The sequence below is a fragment of the Penicillium solitum genome (genome assembly GCF_028829755.1).
Source record: "Penicillium solitum strain IBT 25940 chromosome Unknown utg000005l_segment0_segment0, whole genome shotgun sequence".
NCBI lineage: Eukaryota > Fungi > Ascomycota > Eurotiomycetes > Eurotiales > Aspergillaceae > Penicillium > Penicillium solitum.
This window is the reverse complement of record NW_027072125.1, coordinates 2506025-2522039: the sequence shown is the minus strand read 5'-3', so window position 1 is coordinate 2522039 and position 16015 is coordinate 2506025. Positions and strand designations below refer to the sequence as shown.

General features: G+C 49.3%; 5 protein-coding genes across 5 annotated transcripts; 3 read left to right on the top strand and 2 right to left on the bottom strand.

Moving 5' to 3' along the window:
• Positions 1-634: 634 nt before the first annotated feature.
• Positions 635-1378, top strand: N7455_008559 (uncharacterized protein; the record flags this gene model as incomplete). Its single annotated transcript, XM_040960569.2, has 1 exon — positions 635-1378. The coding sequence occupies one exon, from the start codon at positions 635-637 to the stop codon at positions 1376-1378; it is 744 nt and encodes a 247-aa protein (XP_040808965.2).
• Positions 1379-1925: 547 nt separating this feature from the next.
• N7455_008558 (sugar porter family MFS transporter) lies at positions 1926-3896 on the bottom strand (the record flags this gene model as incomplete). The annotated part of the gene is made up of 4 exons (XM_040960566.2): positions 1926-2690; positions 2759-3182; positions 3240-3496; positions 3573-3896. The coding sequence occupies 4 exons, from the start codon at positions 3894-3896 to the stop codon at positions 1926-1928; spliced, it is 1770 nt and encodes a 589-aa protein (XP_040808937.1).
• A 605-nt stretch (positions 3897-4501) lies between these two features.
• Positions 4502-10567, bottom strand: stt4 (1-phosphatidylinositol 4-kinase STT4; the record flags this gene model as incomplete). Its single annotated transcript, XM_040960573.2, has 4 exons — positions 4502-5782; positions 5840-10267; positions 10332-10509; positions 10560-10567. 4 exons carry the CDS (start codon positions 10565-10567, stop codon positions 4502-4504), a joined length of 5895 nt encoding a protein of 1964 aa, XP_040808934.2.
• Positions 10568-11106: 539 nt separating this feature from the next.
• On the top strand, positions 11107-13267 carry N7455_008556 (uncharacterized protein; the record flags this gene model as incomplete). Its single annotated transcript, XM_040960595.2, has 6 exons — positions 11107-11145; positions 11198-11699; positions 11749-12344; positions 12400-12530; positions 12585-12601; positions 12657-13267. 6 exons carry the CDS (start codon positions 11107-11109, stop codon positions 13265-13267), a joined length of 1896 nt encoding a protein of 631 aa, XP_040808959.2.
• Positions 13268-14000: 733 nt separating this feature from the next.
• Positions 14001-15752, top strand: N7455_008555 (cytochrome P450; the record flags this gene model as incomplete). The annotated part of the gene is made up of 4 exons (XM_040960587.2): positions 14001-14246; positions 14320-14517; positions 14570-15634; positions 15687-15752. The coding sequence occupies 4 exons, from the start codon at positions 14001-14003 to the stop codon at positions 15750-15752; spliced, it is 1575 nt and encodes a 524-aa protein (XP_040808951.2).
• Between the last annotated feature and the right edge of the window lie 263 nt (positions 15753-16015).

Below are 16015 nucleotides of genomic sequence, written 5' to 3'. Positions count from 1 at the left end.
AGTGATAGTGATAGGTAGAATGAAGTCACCATGATATATCGACGTCATGGATGTATCTTATATACATGAATATAACATATATATATATATATATATATATAGCCTTATATAGCTTTGTATAAACCTCACAACATGCCACGAATAAAGTATACAACCAATTATAACCAATTATAAGCAACTCAAGTACACCCAAGTACACCAATCGACTAAAACGGCCTGCTTATTCTGCTTAGTCAGCTCATCGACATCACCACTCTCCACTTAGCGCCACTTTCCCCAGATAATCGGATGCTTAGCTTTCTTCTGCCTTTCGGTGAACGTATTATTTCCCCCCCCCCCCCCCCTTCTCTTCTCCTCTTCTTCCACTTCTTCCAACTTCACAACTTCTAACTTCTTCTCTAGCTTATCCCTTCTTTTATTACATTCCATCTAACATCTGAACCCCTTTTCAATCTTTCAATCTTTCCTCAAAATCAAGAACCCCCACCATCATTCCACCCTCCCCCCTTTCAAGTGCTGAGACCATTCTCGTCACTTTGATCTTACTCGATTCTCCAATCTTCTATTCTATGAGAAGGGCGGCCAGTCCGTCCGCATTTTTCTGTTCTCATTTCAGACCCTTCCTCATCTGACAATGTCCAACGATCCCACCTCCCCCATCTCGGTCCCAAATGCAGAGAACCGTCGACGTCGTGGTTCCATCGCCGACATCTTCTCAAAGCCGAGCAACCCATCCAACACCCAGGGTGCCAATCAACAGTCCAACCAGCGTCGGCTGTCAATCACCACGCTAGGTCTCTCTGGTTCCCCCACTCAGGTATCCGCCTTTGGTGGCAACCGCAACTTCCGTCGAGGTAGCCTATCCAGCTCAATGGGCTCCAACGTCCCGGCCGAAGACGCCCTCGAGGACGACCAAGCAACAGGAACCTCGCCTACCTCGCAGTTCGGGAGACGCGCCTCCTTTGGTGCACAGGCCCTGCGTGATGCTCGTGCAGGAAGCACAGGCAATGGTAGAAATTACCCCCCTCCATCTGCCGTAGGCGCGCGCCGTTCCCCTCCGGCCGGTTCGGCCATTGTTACTACCCGTTCTTCCGCAAGTACTTCAACCTCTCCTCAGGATGAGAGATCTAACGCATCACGCCGACCCTTAGGCGAAGGCTTTAACTGGTCCGAGGCCCTCCGCTCTCGTGCCGAGCGTGCCCCTTCCATCGGCGGCCCTGTCTCCCCACAGGCAGCCCAGCGTTCCCCCGGTCACCACCAGCGTGCCGCTTCCATCGCGTCGATGGAACAGCCTAGCCGGGAAATGCCCCGTCAGCCTAAGCAGAATAAGCCGGATTTCTTCCAGGAGAAGATCTTGAGAGGTGACTTTATGGATTAGAGAGATTTCTCGTCACCTTTTCAAGGGAAGTATATCCTGATCGGTGCTACTTGGCCTCTCTGCCTTCTTTCTTTTTTACTTTTACTTTTACTTTTACTGCATTGGATGCCAAAAGTCTCATCAGACTTGTATCATTCTGGGTTCCCATCCTCTTGATGTGTCTTCCCAACTCTTTCCTCTTTCTGCAAATACGTGGAATATGTATCAAAATGATCCACGGTGGATCATCAACTTGTCTTCTTTTTCAGCCCTGGGATCGGCGTTTTCATATGTTTCTGAGCCTTTTCCTTACCCATTCCATCCTGGTGATGCGGATGCTTTTTATTCTTATATGACTACCAAATTGACACCCACTGGCCACTGGTTCTTGGACTATGAATTGTATTTTTGGAGTACTCTATATATCTTCTGGTCGTTTCAGTATATACACTGAACTTCCTCTCCGTATGTTCACTACTCCCCTACATTACACAAGCTTCCTCTCGGCCCATATACAGCCCACCACTTCAACTCTTCGTGTCACCAAATGTCACCCCAAGGTCAATTCTCAAGAGAAATGCGAGGGTCCGGTCCCAGCATCATCTGCGCCTTCGGCAGTCTCAGCATGTGAATGCCCAGGCACCCCCTCCGTCTGCTTCCTGCTCTCCGCACCCTCCTCTTCCTTGTTATACTTCTTCGCAACCTTCCGATCCACAAGCTGATCGGTCGTGAGCCGATTCTCCGGCTCCGGTGGCTTCCACTTGCTGCTCTTCCACGGCGGCACACGCATCACGTACATCATATCCATCTCCTCAAGCGTCTTGTCCTTGCCCTCGATGACAAAGAAGTAAACAATAATGACCGCGAAGAACAGGCACCCGGCAAACACATATCCATACGCAAAGTCAATATCGCCAGTGATAAACGGCGTGAAGAATCCAATCAGGAAATTCCACAGCCAGTTCGACGCAGTCGCCATCGCCATAGCTCGCGCTCGGTACCGCGATGGATACAGCTCGGCCACAATAGCCCACACCATCGGGCCCCATGTCATTGCAAACCCAGTGATGAACAGGCAAGCAAATACAACCATTGCTTTACCCGCTCCAGGCGTGTTACGCGGCGTGTGAACATCAAGCGAGAAGTGGCCCACAGACGCAAATACCATAAAGCAGATGAACATCCAGATCCCGCCTGCGATCAGAGACTTGCGTCGTCCGAAGTGCTCGATCACATATAAGCCGCCGAACGTCGTGCCGAAGTTCACTCCGCCCAGGATCATCTGCGTCACGTATGTGTTGTCGATTCCTGCTCCGTTGAAGATAACCGTTCCCTATATCATATTAGACAGGCTCGACGTGTATTACGTTACATCCTTGCAAAAAAAAAAGAAACACTCACGTAGTAGAAGAAGTAGTTGGCACCGGTCAGCTGCTGCAGAGCTTGAAGCACAACGCCAAGTATGATGCGGTACGCCATGCGCGGCGCCTGGAACATCTCAAGCCACCCACGGATCCCGCCTCGTGCCCCTTGCTCGGCATCCAGCTGTTCCTGGATCTCGGCAATCTCATGCACGATGACCCGATGGTTCTCGGGTATACCATACAGTTTCGACATGGTGCGTCGGGCGCGGTCCACACGGCCATGGCGGTAGTCGAATCGAGGACTCTCCGGGAAGAAGAGGATCCCGAGACCAAGGACAAGACCCCACAGGAATGTGATCCCGAGTGGGATTCTCCAAGAGGCGGTGTTGTCCATGCTCTCTGTGCCGAAGTTGATGCAGTATGCGATGAAGATGCCCAGTGTTACGAATAATTGGTAGGAGCTGGGAGAGTGTTAGGGTTGGGTATATTGCAATATTGACAGTTAGGTTACTACTTACCACACCATCGCTCCTCGGATGTGTCGTGGTGAAATCTCACCCTGGTACATTGGCACCAGCAGTGAGCAGGCTCCCACGCCGAATCCGGTTACGAACCGTCCCATCATGAACTGGTACCATTTTCCTGCTGGTGAGGAGATCTGGATGATCAGTCCGACATGGAGGATGATACACCAGAAGAAGATGGACCATTTTCGGCCAATTCGGTCGGTTAATGGTCCGGCGAGGAGAGCTCCTATCAAGGTACCGATGGAGAGCTGGAAAGCGTTAGCTTTTCTCACATTCATATCCGTCTTTTCTTCTTTTCAAAGATATGCAACGATATCCACTCACCATGGAAACAATCAATCCAGACCGGACATTGTTAAACCTATACGTCCCATCGGGTTTCAGCTGCGCAAACCGCTGCTTGAAGTTACGCATCTCCAAAAAGCCCGAGATCTGGCCAGTATCATATCCGAAAATGACACCACCAATCGAGACAAAGGCGCCTAGCAACACAGACCTCCAGGTCACCCATGGCACACGCGACTCGTCCAGGTTGCTGCCTCTTTTCTCGCGATCTATGATCGCGGACTCCCCCGACAAGTCCGTTAATGGCGGGGACTTGGTCCCTGTCCCTCCACCGCTGAGCTTGTTGAGGAATGGGATTTTCATCCTGGAGATGGGAGATTAGAGGTGTATACAATATGTAGAATATACAGTTTCATGTGTTGTTCGTTCCAGATTTGGTTGGTTAGGGAGGGAGAGGATTTGGCGTTAAAGAGGTCCGAAAATAGGGCTGTGCCCAAGGCTGGCTTGCACATTATAAAGATCTGGTCTAGGTCAAATGTCTTTGCATCGTCATATTGCCACTTCCGGAACACTCCTCGGACCTAGTACATCGTCATGCATTGAATGCGCGCCACCCCGAGGGCAATTGAAGTATATATGTTATACGGGAGATATCACGATCATTGTTAATATTTGGGTATCTATATATGACGGATTTACCGTATATTTTCATCCGAGGTCGCTTATTCTATCCTATATTTCATGCTGCCAATATAGATGCAATAACATCAGACGTATCCGGGGTATTGGCCGGGGAAACCTGATGTGTCGTGGTGCCGACGAAGTCGTGACGTCAACCACCCTTTTTTCACATATCATTGGGCTTTTATATCTTGCGGGTAAAACTGAATGGGAGGTAAATGAAAATGAAATCAAATCAATTAAATATCTATAGAGAAAATGACCTGTGTAGAGCAACCTACATAGTCTCAGTAAGGAATACCGTTGGTCATCAGTTGGAACTGATCATAACCCTTAGTAGACACGCTCATGTACGACTTGCGCACAAGTTCTCGCATGTACTCGGCCGCATCGCGCTCGCTCTTATCCAACACAAACCGGTCGCGGAAATTCTTCAGAGTCTCGGGCTTGAAGCACGGAAGACCACTGTCAAGCATGAGGGAGACAATATGGGCCAGCTTCGTGCTATAAGGGCGAGAGGCAAGGAATGCCTTCACCACCAACGACTCGAACCACCGGTATGGCTGCGTGTTGGTCGGGTTGTGGGAGCTACCGGGCAAGTTGATGCCCGAGTTGCCGCCCTGGTGGTGGGCTGGGTCATGCGTTCCACTCATGACGGCGACCATCTCGGAGGTCAACTTGAACGGTGCGCGCTCGAATCGCACTCCACCAGGTGCAATATCGAAGCAGAATCCAAAGTCAATGTGGATGATATGGCCCGCATCGTCGATCATGATGTTTCCGTTATGTCGGTCCTTGAATTGCAGCAGGTAAGAAATGACTGAGTAGGCGGCCATACTCTTGACGAAGTTGGTGCGCGCTTCTTGGAATCGGATCGAGTCCTCGCCTCCATATTTCGACACGAAGTAGTCATATAGCCCGTTGACGGCCTCGCGGCCGAGCATGTCGCGAGAAATGGAGTTAGGAAGCACATCAATCACACCACAGCCAGGCGCTGTCGAAGTCACCCGGTAAGGGTAGACCCAAACATCTAGACCAACACTCGTGAAGATGCTCCTGAAGGCCGCAATCATCTGCAGGGCGAGCATATCCTGACGACAGTCGTCACCGACCTTGAAGATAGCTGACTGCCAAACTTCGTATGTTTCCTGCTCAGGCTCGGAATGATTCGTCAATTGGCGTTGGTGGTGGTGGTGATCACCCGTGTTGGCCTCGGCCTTTTCGATCACTCGTGGCCTTGTCTTCTGGATTCGGAACGTCGCCATATAAGGCGCCTTTGCGTGACTTTGCAAGGGCTTGCCAGACTTGCGGTCGATACCAACGACTACACCATCGGGGTTGCTGGGAAGGTACACTCCAACTTCCACCTTGATCTTACGCAACTCTTCTTCAATCTTCTCCTTCTTCTCGGGCTTGCTCCTCTTGATATAGGGGCGAAGTTTGCCGGAGACACCCGTCACTTCATTGAAGAACGAAAATTCTCTCTCGTAGAAGGCACGCTCCTCATCCGAGAAGCTTGAGATCAAGTTATCTAGGAAACGGTCGAGTGTATCTTTGATAGGGTCCGGCTGTTAACGCAGAATGTTAGCCAACGACGATCAAGTTTCGACAACATCAATACTTACGATTTGAGAATCCTCATCCTTGAAGGAGTTGGCCTTCATGTTCCAAATAACCTGGTGGGCAAACAATTGAGACAGCTTGGCTGTTTCGAGGATGTAGCGGTCTACATAACCCAGAGCATCGAAGCGCAGGGCCTGAATCAGTTGTGGCACAAAGTAGAAGCGAACATCCATCGAATAGCTCTCCAACGCCCGCATGGCATACTGCAAGATATAAGGATGATTGCCGTAAGCGGGCATGAAGTATGTGATAGCCTCCGTGGGGGTAACAGGGGCCCAGTATAGCATGTATTTCAACTGGAAACCGACATCAGCGGGCAGGCAGTTGTCAAACATAATCTCCAGAGCGCTTGGCTCCTCAATGGCCTTCTCGGGGAAATTGAGTATCAGTGATCTAACATCAGCCTGCATTTTGGGCGAGGGGAATCGGGCAGCCATCTGAATAGCCAACCCTGCATTTTCCGCCCAGGCAAGCCGAAGTAAAGATACGGGGCTTTCATCGGAATTCTTGCCTCCAATCGAAGGTATGTGGTGCTTTCGCTCCGGATCTAGGGGGAAGAGCCAAACTCGAAGGCGGGATCGTTCGTTCTCCACAAGGATTTGAAGCAGGTCTTCTTTGGCTTGCAAAGACTTGTATGACCCTTGCGCATTGGCAGCAATACCTGCAACACCTCGTAAAGCTACGGTCACCTCGCTAAGAATTCTGTCCTCTGCCTTAATCTGCAGCCGATTGCCTCCGAATGACCATCTTGGAGGGTGTTTGAACCAACTCAAAGCAGCAGACAGAATCTGGTCTTTGAGTTTCCAAGATGCACCACTGTTCCGGGGGCTGAGATGCCTCAAAATCCTGAGACCAAGGAGCACAATGCGGAAATGGATTTCACGCGCCAATGGATGGCCCTCGGTCTTTGAAAGTCCGACAGCGGTGCTGCCAATCAGGCGACAAAACAGCTGTTGATCTTGCAGATTTCCTAGACGGATAGCGTTGAAGTGGCTCTCGAAGAAATGAAGAACTCGCAAGTGCGGTGAGAGAGTATCTTGAGCTTTTTGCTGCATGCGAAGCATAAGATCCTTATCAGTTGGCAAAAGTTCAATCTTAGTATGCAGTGGATCAAGGTATTCAAAAGTAGGATCGAACAATCCTTTGCGGCGCCTTATGCTTCTCTCCCAGGCCTCAATCACCTCACATAGGATCCGTGGCTCAGTGTTTGGGTTCTCGTGAATGACTCCAAGCCAGAGCGAGACACCAAGCTTGACGGTCTCCTTGGTGAAGATCTGGAAAGGCAACGCAACCAAGTAGTGAACCACGGAGAGTCGTGGCTTGCTGGTGCTGCAAATAAGTCCCGCAGCTTGCCGAAGGACATCCCTGACCTCCACCAGGGGGATCTCCTCGCCAGCAATGCTTCGTCCATATAGACGAGAGAGAGTATTTTCCAAAGAATCAGCAGACTCAGGCAAAATATTAACACGAGGCTGTTCAACGTAACCGCTACAGTTATCTCCTTTTAAACTGCCGAGAGAAGGTATCTCTGGACGTCGGTACTTCTGGCGTGTCGTGTATAGTGCCATGAAATCAGATGCGACATTGAAGTCGCTGCTTCCGTAGCCATTAATCGATCCAAGCCGTGGGTCACTTTGTGGGATAAAGGAGCCCATCTCGAGAGCGAATGAACGTCCTAGCGAAATGTGTCCATACCCACCATCGTCGTCATATTCGGAAAGATAGGTCTGAAGTAACCCTTTGACATCCAATGGGGCAATGTTCAGGACAGTTGTCACCCAGGTCCTTGCTCGTTCGTGGAACCGATTCAGAGTCGCCCTTCTCAGCGCGTAGTTGTCGGGCAATTCAACCTTGACAATGCCCATGGGAGACACCAAGGATGGCTTCCACTCGAACTCATCGAGTTCTCCTTGCAGACAAGAAGACCACATGACGGTCAGAATCTCGAGCAAAGCAAAGAGGGAATGCTTTTCGCACAGGGCAGAAGGGCATTCACGAATGATTCTGTCGGCACACTGCGTCGCAATACTTTGAACCCTTTCAATACGATGACAGCAAGCAACCAGGAATCCAGCAAGCTGCTTAGACAGGTAAGGGGTTGAAAAGTCATCGTGTTCACCGGAAAGTGTAAGAGACAGATAACAAGTAACCGCTTTGTCTGCAACAGCATTCATGCACACAACCATCTCCGGGGTGGCCAAGGCCGGGTCAAGGAAATAACTGAGCGTCTTGGTAGAGTCCCCGGAGGAGGCACGGAGGCTCTCGACCAAAACTACAGCGTTAAGAAACACTGCTCGTGAATAATCCAATTTCTTGATATCAGATTCTCGGCCAGGGAGTTCAGAAATTAAAACTCTCTTCTGTTCTATGCCTCGCTGCGGTCCCATCCCGCGTCTGAGCACCGTATTCAATTCCACGTCACTCTCCAGAGAATCCATGTGGTTCTCGGCAACCAAAGGGGGAGAATGATGTGCGAGAAGGCGGAGTTCCTTGTAATGCCGTTGGGCAACGCTGGAGTTGAAAGATATTCCATGGATGGCGATATTGAACCAAGCATCTCGGAACAGAGTCAGAATGGCTTCATCATACTCCCACGCTGACCCGGAAGCCCTGGTAGAACAGCGATTGGAAGACACGAGCAGAGCTAGCGGTTTCAAGAGGGGTGTGATATCATCCGCGGCAAAAATAATCTCCTTGTGTCGCTCATACTCAAAGTCTGGCACATCACCTTTATTGATAATGCTTTCCAACAGATGGACCAAATAAATCCTGTGGAGCGGTGACGTTTGATCCAAAGTAATCGAGAGGTAAGCCATGGCACATTGAACAGCATCAGATATGGCGTTCAGTCCCTTGTTGACGCCATCGAGGTAGATACGTGCATAAAACTTCAATAGAAGCTGGAACTCGGCTTGTCCACCGCTCAAAGCAAGAACGGCAGTTTCCTGGATTATAAAGGCATCGACTGCGACATTGATCTTGCCAATTTTTTGGAGAAGCATAGACTGGGCCAATGCACTGATTTTGTCATCGTGGCAAGTAGTCGCGACTGTCACGATGGCATGAATGACATTCCTGTAGGTGATAGTGTCATCTTCGCCATTTGCCGAGAGCGAAGTCTGGCTTGCATTTTTGGGGTATGCCTCGAGGTTCATCCCGGGCCCAGTATGATCCCCAATGAGTTGGTCTTGGCTAGATTGATCTACATTCGTGCTCGGGCTTAGCGCATTACCAAGTGAATAAAGGGTAGTAATCACAGCGTCCTCAGAAAGAATAGTCAGGATCTGGGCGAGGCACCGAGAAGCGACGGCAACGGTAGAGCGAGCCGACACACCTCCCTGAGTCAGGAATTTCAGAAGGCAGCGTCTTCCAACAGATGCACCATTTGGAGACATTCTTGCAAGAATGGCGGTACACTTCAAAGCTGTCACAGACAGCTCCACGTTTGACATTTGCTGGGAGTCAAGCAATGTATCCTCGAGCCAGGATAGCAGTACTTCGTTGTTGTTTGCATCTTCACCAAGAATCACGCAGTTAAGGAAGCCTATCAAGGCATGTGCCTTAACCGAGAAGGCAAGGTGCTGCTGCCAAGGAGACCCCACTTGCAGGTAGTCAGAACCATCCTCCAGCAGGTGAATTTCCTCACTAATGATATCCGTGACACGCTCGACCAGAGATATATCCGCCTCGTCATAGCTCTTGGCAATACCAACGCCAGTCATGTAGTCATCCAAGAGTTGCTCATCGGTCAGGCGCTGAAACCCGATCAGAGAGGCTGCGCATGATTTCACGAAGCGCATATAGCCTTCTTGCACAAGCATGGCACCTAATGGGCGACCATGAGCAGCATACCGACGGGTATACTTTCTCCAGTCTTTGAAAGCATGATCTGCGACGTTTGCATTGCGGAGAGTGGACGAAGCCGTCTCAACTGCGATTAGGAAATGCTCGGACAGCATCGCACGCAGATGATCGACAATCCGTAACTTTTCGCTCGCATGCCAAATCAAGGTGTATTCTGCGGAGGCTTCCATAAATCCAACCAGGGAAACGGCGATTGACAGTACAGTAACAGATTCATGTATAACGCCCTGTCGCCCCGCCTCAGATTTAGAGTATTGGAAAGGTGTGACCGCATTGATAGCCTCGGCGCAGTTGTTCAAATATCCGTGGACAGCGTCGATGGCCGTCTGTCGTAGGTCTGGATACTTAGTTCCCAACGACAAGAGCGCGAGAGCTAGGTTGTTCGTGAGCGTTTCCCAAGGCGACGGCTTTACATCATGGAGGAAGGGCGAGGACCGAAATAGTTGGCTGTGTGATTCCGGCAGGTATCGAGAGAGCTGTAATGCCAACTGAGCAGCATTGTCTGGGTCGTTCACCGACGAGGCCGCTTTACATAGGGCCAGAAGGACATCTAGTTCCCGGATTCCCTGTCCGAACGTTAGCCAGCACCCACTACGGTACCGGGTGGTCGGAAGCAATAAAGAGACACACCATTGGAACCTGGGATGTCGGGGCCTGTTGCTTCAATACCCCATTCAAAGCACCATCAGGCTCGAAAGATGGTCGGGATTGCTCGGCGAGGCGAGCAAGCTCCGATCCATTGGCAGGTGCCTCAACTGCCAACGCAGCGAGCTTTTGGAAAGCGAAACCTCTAATTCCACCAGATAGGCTTTGGTTGTCCATTAGCATGATCCTCGACCATTGAATGATCCCACATACCCGTCCATTGTGAAGAACCTGAGGGCCTAAGGGTTGGGGAATTGGGGAATTGGGGAAACCTGGAGAATGAGGTCAGGGGATAGCACGTGTGAAACGCGAACCTTAGGGTCCGAACACCTTTATTTGTTGACAATGAAGTATACTACGATATTATACTATTCTTTATAATATATTATAATATTTATAGAATCAAATGGGTTTAAAATATAATTATATCACTATATATATATATATATATATATATAGATATATTATATATGTAAACATAGATCGTTCCTTCCCTCGGTGCCCTTGCCAATTTTGAGGCGGAGAGTCACAGGGGAAGAGAGCTTTCTCCAGACTCTTCCCCCTCGAACAAGCTGTAGACTGATTCACCACATATCTTTCTTCATTACTTCCTTTTTTTTCTTCTATCTTCAATTGTGTATTTTCTTTAGTGCAGAATTGAAAACGTCTTTATTGACATTCTTACCATTGCTGAACTGACCGGCAACTATCGCTAATTGGTCTGGAACCCTCTCCAGTCAGGGTGATAACAGTCTGTATTATGCCCCCCCGTGAGAAAAGCTCGCTCAAGCGAGGAAGGGTACGTTTCACTTCTATTGGTACCATTCATTTGCTTACAGTGGTTACTATAGGTTACTGTCGATGCAGATTCGCAAAAGAAACCTCGACGCTCTCAAAGAATCTCGAGTCAAGTCCAACCACAAGACACGCCCGTCGATTTGGACTACTTGCCAACCCCAGTCACCGGTCCTCAATCTGTCGCTACAGAGACTCGGAACGAACTGACTGTCACACCCCCGGAAAGCCCGCGCGATGTCCATCAACAAATTTCATCCCAACCGGAATTGTCGCACGCGACTTCCTCGCCACCAGCGTTGGAGGATACCCAGGCGCTTTCACAGTTCGTGTATCCACCCAGAGCATTCGCAGACGATGTGAAGGATGAGGACGCCGAAGGGGTCTGGGGCTACCTGCTACCACTGGATGAGAACGGGAATGGCCCACTTGTGTTGAAGAAGCGCGACGATTGCGATGACGATGATGGGACTGCCAAAGCCAAGGGGAAAAAGACCCAAAAATCCAAGAGCGCCAAGTCACCAGGTGGCTTCTTAGTCGGCCGTCATCCTGAGTGTGGTAAGTGATAGCTTGATGGTTGTCGAGTGTCTGTTCTGACCATAGTCAGATCGCGTCCTTGAAATTCCCACAATTTCAAACCGACACTTCCTCATTTTTGCCGAAAAGAAGAAAGGCGACATGGTTGCTGTGCTGGAAGATCTCTCTAGCAATGGAACATTTGTTAATGATGCCATTGTTGGGCGTAACAAGCACCGGGAACTGGAGGACGGCGATGAAGTTTCGATTCTAAACGAAGCTCGTTTTGTCTTCCGCTACCCTCGGACGCGGGAAACGAATGGTTTCCGTCAGCAATACCGGATTCTCAACCAGCTCGGCAAAGGCCACTTTGCAACCGTCTATCTATGTGCTGAACGATCTACCGGAGACAAGTATGCAGTCAAGGTTTTCGAAAGGCGCCTCAGTGACTCTCAAAAGTCACAGAACGACAATGCTCTGCAACAAGAGATTGCGTTGTTGATGGGCGTTCATCACCCGAATCTACTGTGTCTCAAGGAACCCTTTGATGAAAGTGACGGTGCTTATTTGGTACTCGAATTGGCACCCGAGGGAGAACTGTTTAACTGGATTGTGAACAATCAGAAAATGACCGAGGATGAAACTCGCGGTGTGTTCCGTCAACTGTTTGATGGGTTGAAATATCTGGTATGTATATCCAAAGTCCGCATATTCAGTTCTGGGCCAGCTAATGTGTCATCAGCACGAACGAGGAATCGTGCATCGAGATATCAAGCCAGAAAATATCCTGGTTGCAGACCGGAATTTGAACGTGAAATTGGGTGACTTTGGCCTGGCTAAAATTATTGGGGAAGAATCCTTCACGACAACCCTGTAGGTGAAAGCCTGTCCGTGTCCATGTGAATGATCGCTAACATTTGCTTCTAGCTGTGGTACACCGAGTTGTAAGTCACAAAGTATAGGACCTTGAAACCTCCGGTGTTGGTACTAATTTCGCAGACGTTGCCCCGGAGATTTTACAAGATAGTCGCCACCGAAAATACACCAAGGCTGTGGATGTATGGTCCCTTGGTGTTGTTCTCTACATCTGCCTCTGTGGCTTCCCGCCATTCTCGGATGAACTGAACACTCCAGAGAACCCATTGACTCTCGCCCAACAGATCAAAATGGGCAGGTTTGACTACCCTTCACCGTACTGGGACTCTGTTGGCGATCCCGCTCTGGACCTAATCGACCGGATGCTTACCGTGGATGTCGACAAGAGAATCACGGTGGATGGGTGTCTCGAGCACCCTTGGATGACCGGACAGTACCCGAGTGTCACTGATAGCACCGATGGTCTGACGGGAGCTCTTGGTAAACTGGACTTTTCTAAGCGCAAGTTTCAACGGGAGCGAACCTTGTTGAGCAGCATCAACGATGCTCACTTCAGCGAGCACGCCGAAGGCAGTGATAAACCGGTCAAAGTATTTCGAAATGAAGCCGGGAAGCGTGTCCACAACCGACCAGCCAAGGCGTCCCAGCGTGAAGTCTCACCCAGTGGCCACCGGGACCCGAAAGATTTCATTAACATTGGGGAGCGTGGTGATCCCACCTTGTACGACAATTAAGGGATATTGTGGCTTTGTACGACTTTTTTGATTATTCTTATTGACTTTTGCGTGTGTATCATTATCAGGGTGTTCAAAAGGGGATTTTATGTATTAGGTTAGAACCGGGAAATGATACATGTACTAGTACTAAGTCGAGAGAGTATAACGTGTATACTATGTAGTTACCTACGAAGTACATATAAGTAATAGACCGTAATAGATCATAATACTTCATAATACTTCATAATAGTCCATAATAGTCCATCTGCGGAGCGGGAACCCCTTGACCGGAGTGGCGTGATATATAGTATCATACTATTATACTATCATACTATTTTAGTTCGGTATAACACATAACAGAAATACATAAATATAATACATAAAATCGAATAAATAGAGTAAAAGAGTAAAGGAGTAAAAAAACAACTTACGATATGCAAATTAAATGGTTGGCCCATCTATTCTAGACCATTACTTAGTAGTACTAGTAACTAGTTACGGAGTACTAATTAAGTAACTATGTATGCACTCCGTAAAGGGGCGGGTCTCCCTCTCGCCGAATGATATCGGACTTAATTATTTTCCTCCATGGCTCCTTCGCCTCCTGGATCTTCACACTCCTTCTCTCCCCCCTCTCTTTTGAATTCAATTGGAGGCTTAAACAAATAGGGTTATAGGGTCATTGTGAGCCCGTTTTCTTTTTCGGTTCTTCTTTTCTTCTTTCACCTCTCTCCTTTTGCTTCGGGACAACATGGGCCTCTTCGCAAGTTTCCTCGCAATCTTCTGCGAGCATTGCTCAACCCAGTCAAGCTACACTTTGGCTGGTGTCGGAGCATTGTCATTCATTGCGCTATCAGTCGTGGTCAATGTGTTGCGCCAGCTCTTCTTCAAGAAAGCCCATGAGCCCCCCGTCGTCTTCCACTGGTTCCCCTTTGTTGGAAGCACCATCAGCTATGGCATGGACCCATACACCTTCTTCAACCAGAGTCGCGCAAAGGTATGCCGATCGCAGATCGCTAGTTGGCCCATAGAAGGATTCAATTGCTAATTTGGTCGTTAATCGCTGGCAGTATGGTGACATCTTCACTTTCGTTCTCCTCGGCAAGAAGACCACCGTCTACCTAGGCACCAAGGGAAATGAGTTCATCCTCAATGGCAAGCTTCGTGATGTGAATGCCGAAGAGGTTTACTCCCCCCTCACTACCCCCGTCTTCGGTCGTCACGTCGTCTACGATTGCCCCAATGCTAAGCTCATGGAGCAGAAGAAGGTACGAAGGAATAGATTCCAAACACAAAGCCCGGCTGCTGACCGATGCATAGTTTGTCAAATTCGGTCTTACTTCCGAGGCACTTCGCTCTTATGTTCACTTGATCACCAATGAGGTCGATGACTTCGTGAAAAATTCCCCCGCTCTCCAGGACCCCATGGGTTCTTTCAACGTTTCCAAGGTCATTGCCGAAATCACAATCTACACCGCATCCCGCTCGTTGCAAGGACAGGAAGTCCGTGATCGATTCGACTCGACTTTTGCGGAAATGTACCACGACCTCGATAAGGGTTTCGCTCCCATCAACTTCATGCTGCCATGGGCCCCGCTCCCCCACAACCGCAAGCGCGATGCTGCACAGAAGAAGATGACCGAGACCTACATGGATATCATCAAGGCACGCCGCACATCTGGTGATAAGAAGGACTCCGAGGATATGGTCTGGAACTTGATGTCGTGCACTTACAAGAATGGCACCCCGATTCCCGATGAAGAAATTGCCCACATGATGATTGCGTTGCTTATGGCAGGCCAGCACTCTTCATCCTCCACTGCTGCCTGGATTGTTCTGCGCCTGGCCACCTGCCCTGAGATTGTGGAGGAGCTTTACCAAGAGCAACTCCAAATTCTAGGCTCTGACCTGCCTCCTCTCACCCACGAAGGACTCCAGAAGCTCGACTTGCACGCCAAGGTGATCAAGGAAACCCTCCGTATCCACGCTCCTATCCACTCGATCATTCGCGCTGTCAAGAACCCCATGCCTGTGGAAGGCACTTCTTACGTTATCCCTACCACTCACAATGTCCTCTCTTCTCCCGGTGTTACTGCTCGCTCTCCCGAGTTCTTCCCCGAACCCCTCAAGTGGAACCCCCACCGCTGGGATGAGGCTGGAACCGAGACTACCAAGGAGGAAGATGAGGAGCAGATCGACTATGGTTATGGACTGGTTACCAAGGGCACCAACAGTCCCTATCTGCCTTTCGGTGCTGGTCGCCATCGCTGCATTGGTGAGCAGTTCGCCTATGTGCAGCTGGGTACAATCCTGGCTGCCCTGGTGAGACACTTCAAGTTCTCCCAGCCTAGCGCGGATACACCTTTCCCCGAGACAGATTATTCGGTAAGTGATGCTCTATTGCGATTAACTTGGCGTTTGGCTAAACATATTCTAGTCCCTCTTCTCCAAGCCTCTGGGTACATCATTTGTTCAGTACGAGAGACGTGGAGCCAAAGCATGATCGGAGTTATGTTTTTTTTTAAAAAAGATTCCCATTCAAATTTTGATCACATTTTAATGCCCGGCATTGATGCAGCAAAGGTTCAGACTGAACTTCAAGTTCACCAAGTGGATTTGACCGCTCTTGCATCATGGATTTCTCTCTTTCTTCACTTTGAAACGATTTCACTGTATGAATATCTACCTCTTTTTGCGACTTTGACTCGCATGTTTCTCTAAATGTTTACATAGCTCATCATATTATTTTAATCAGACATAAGGATA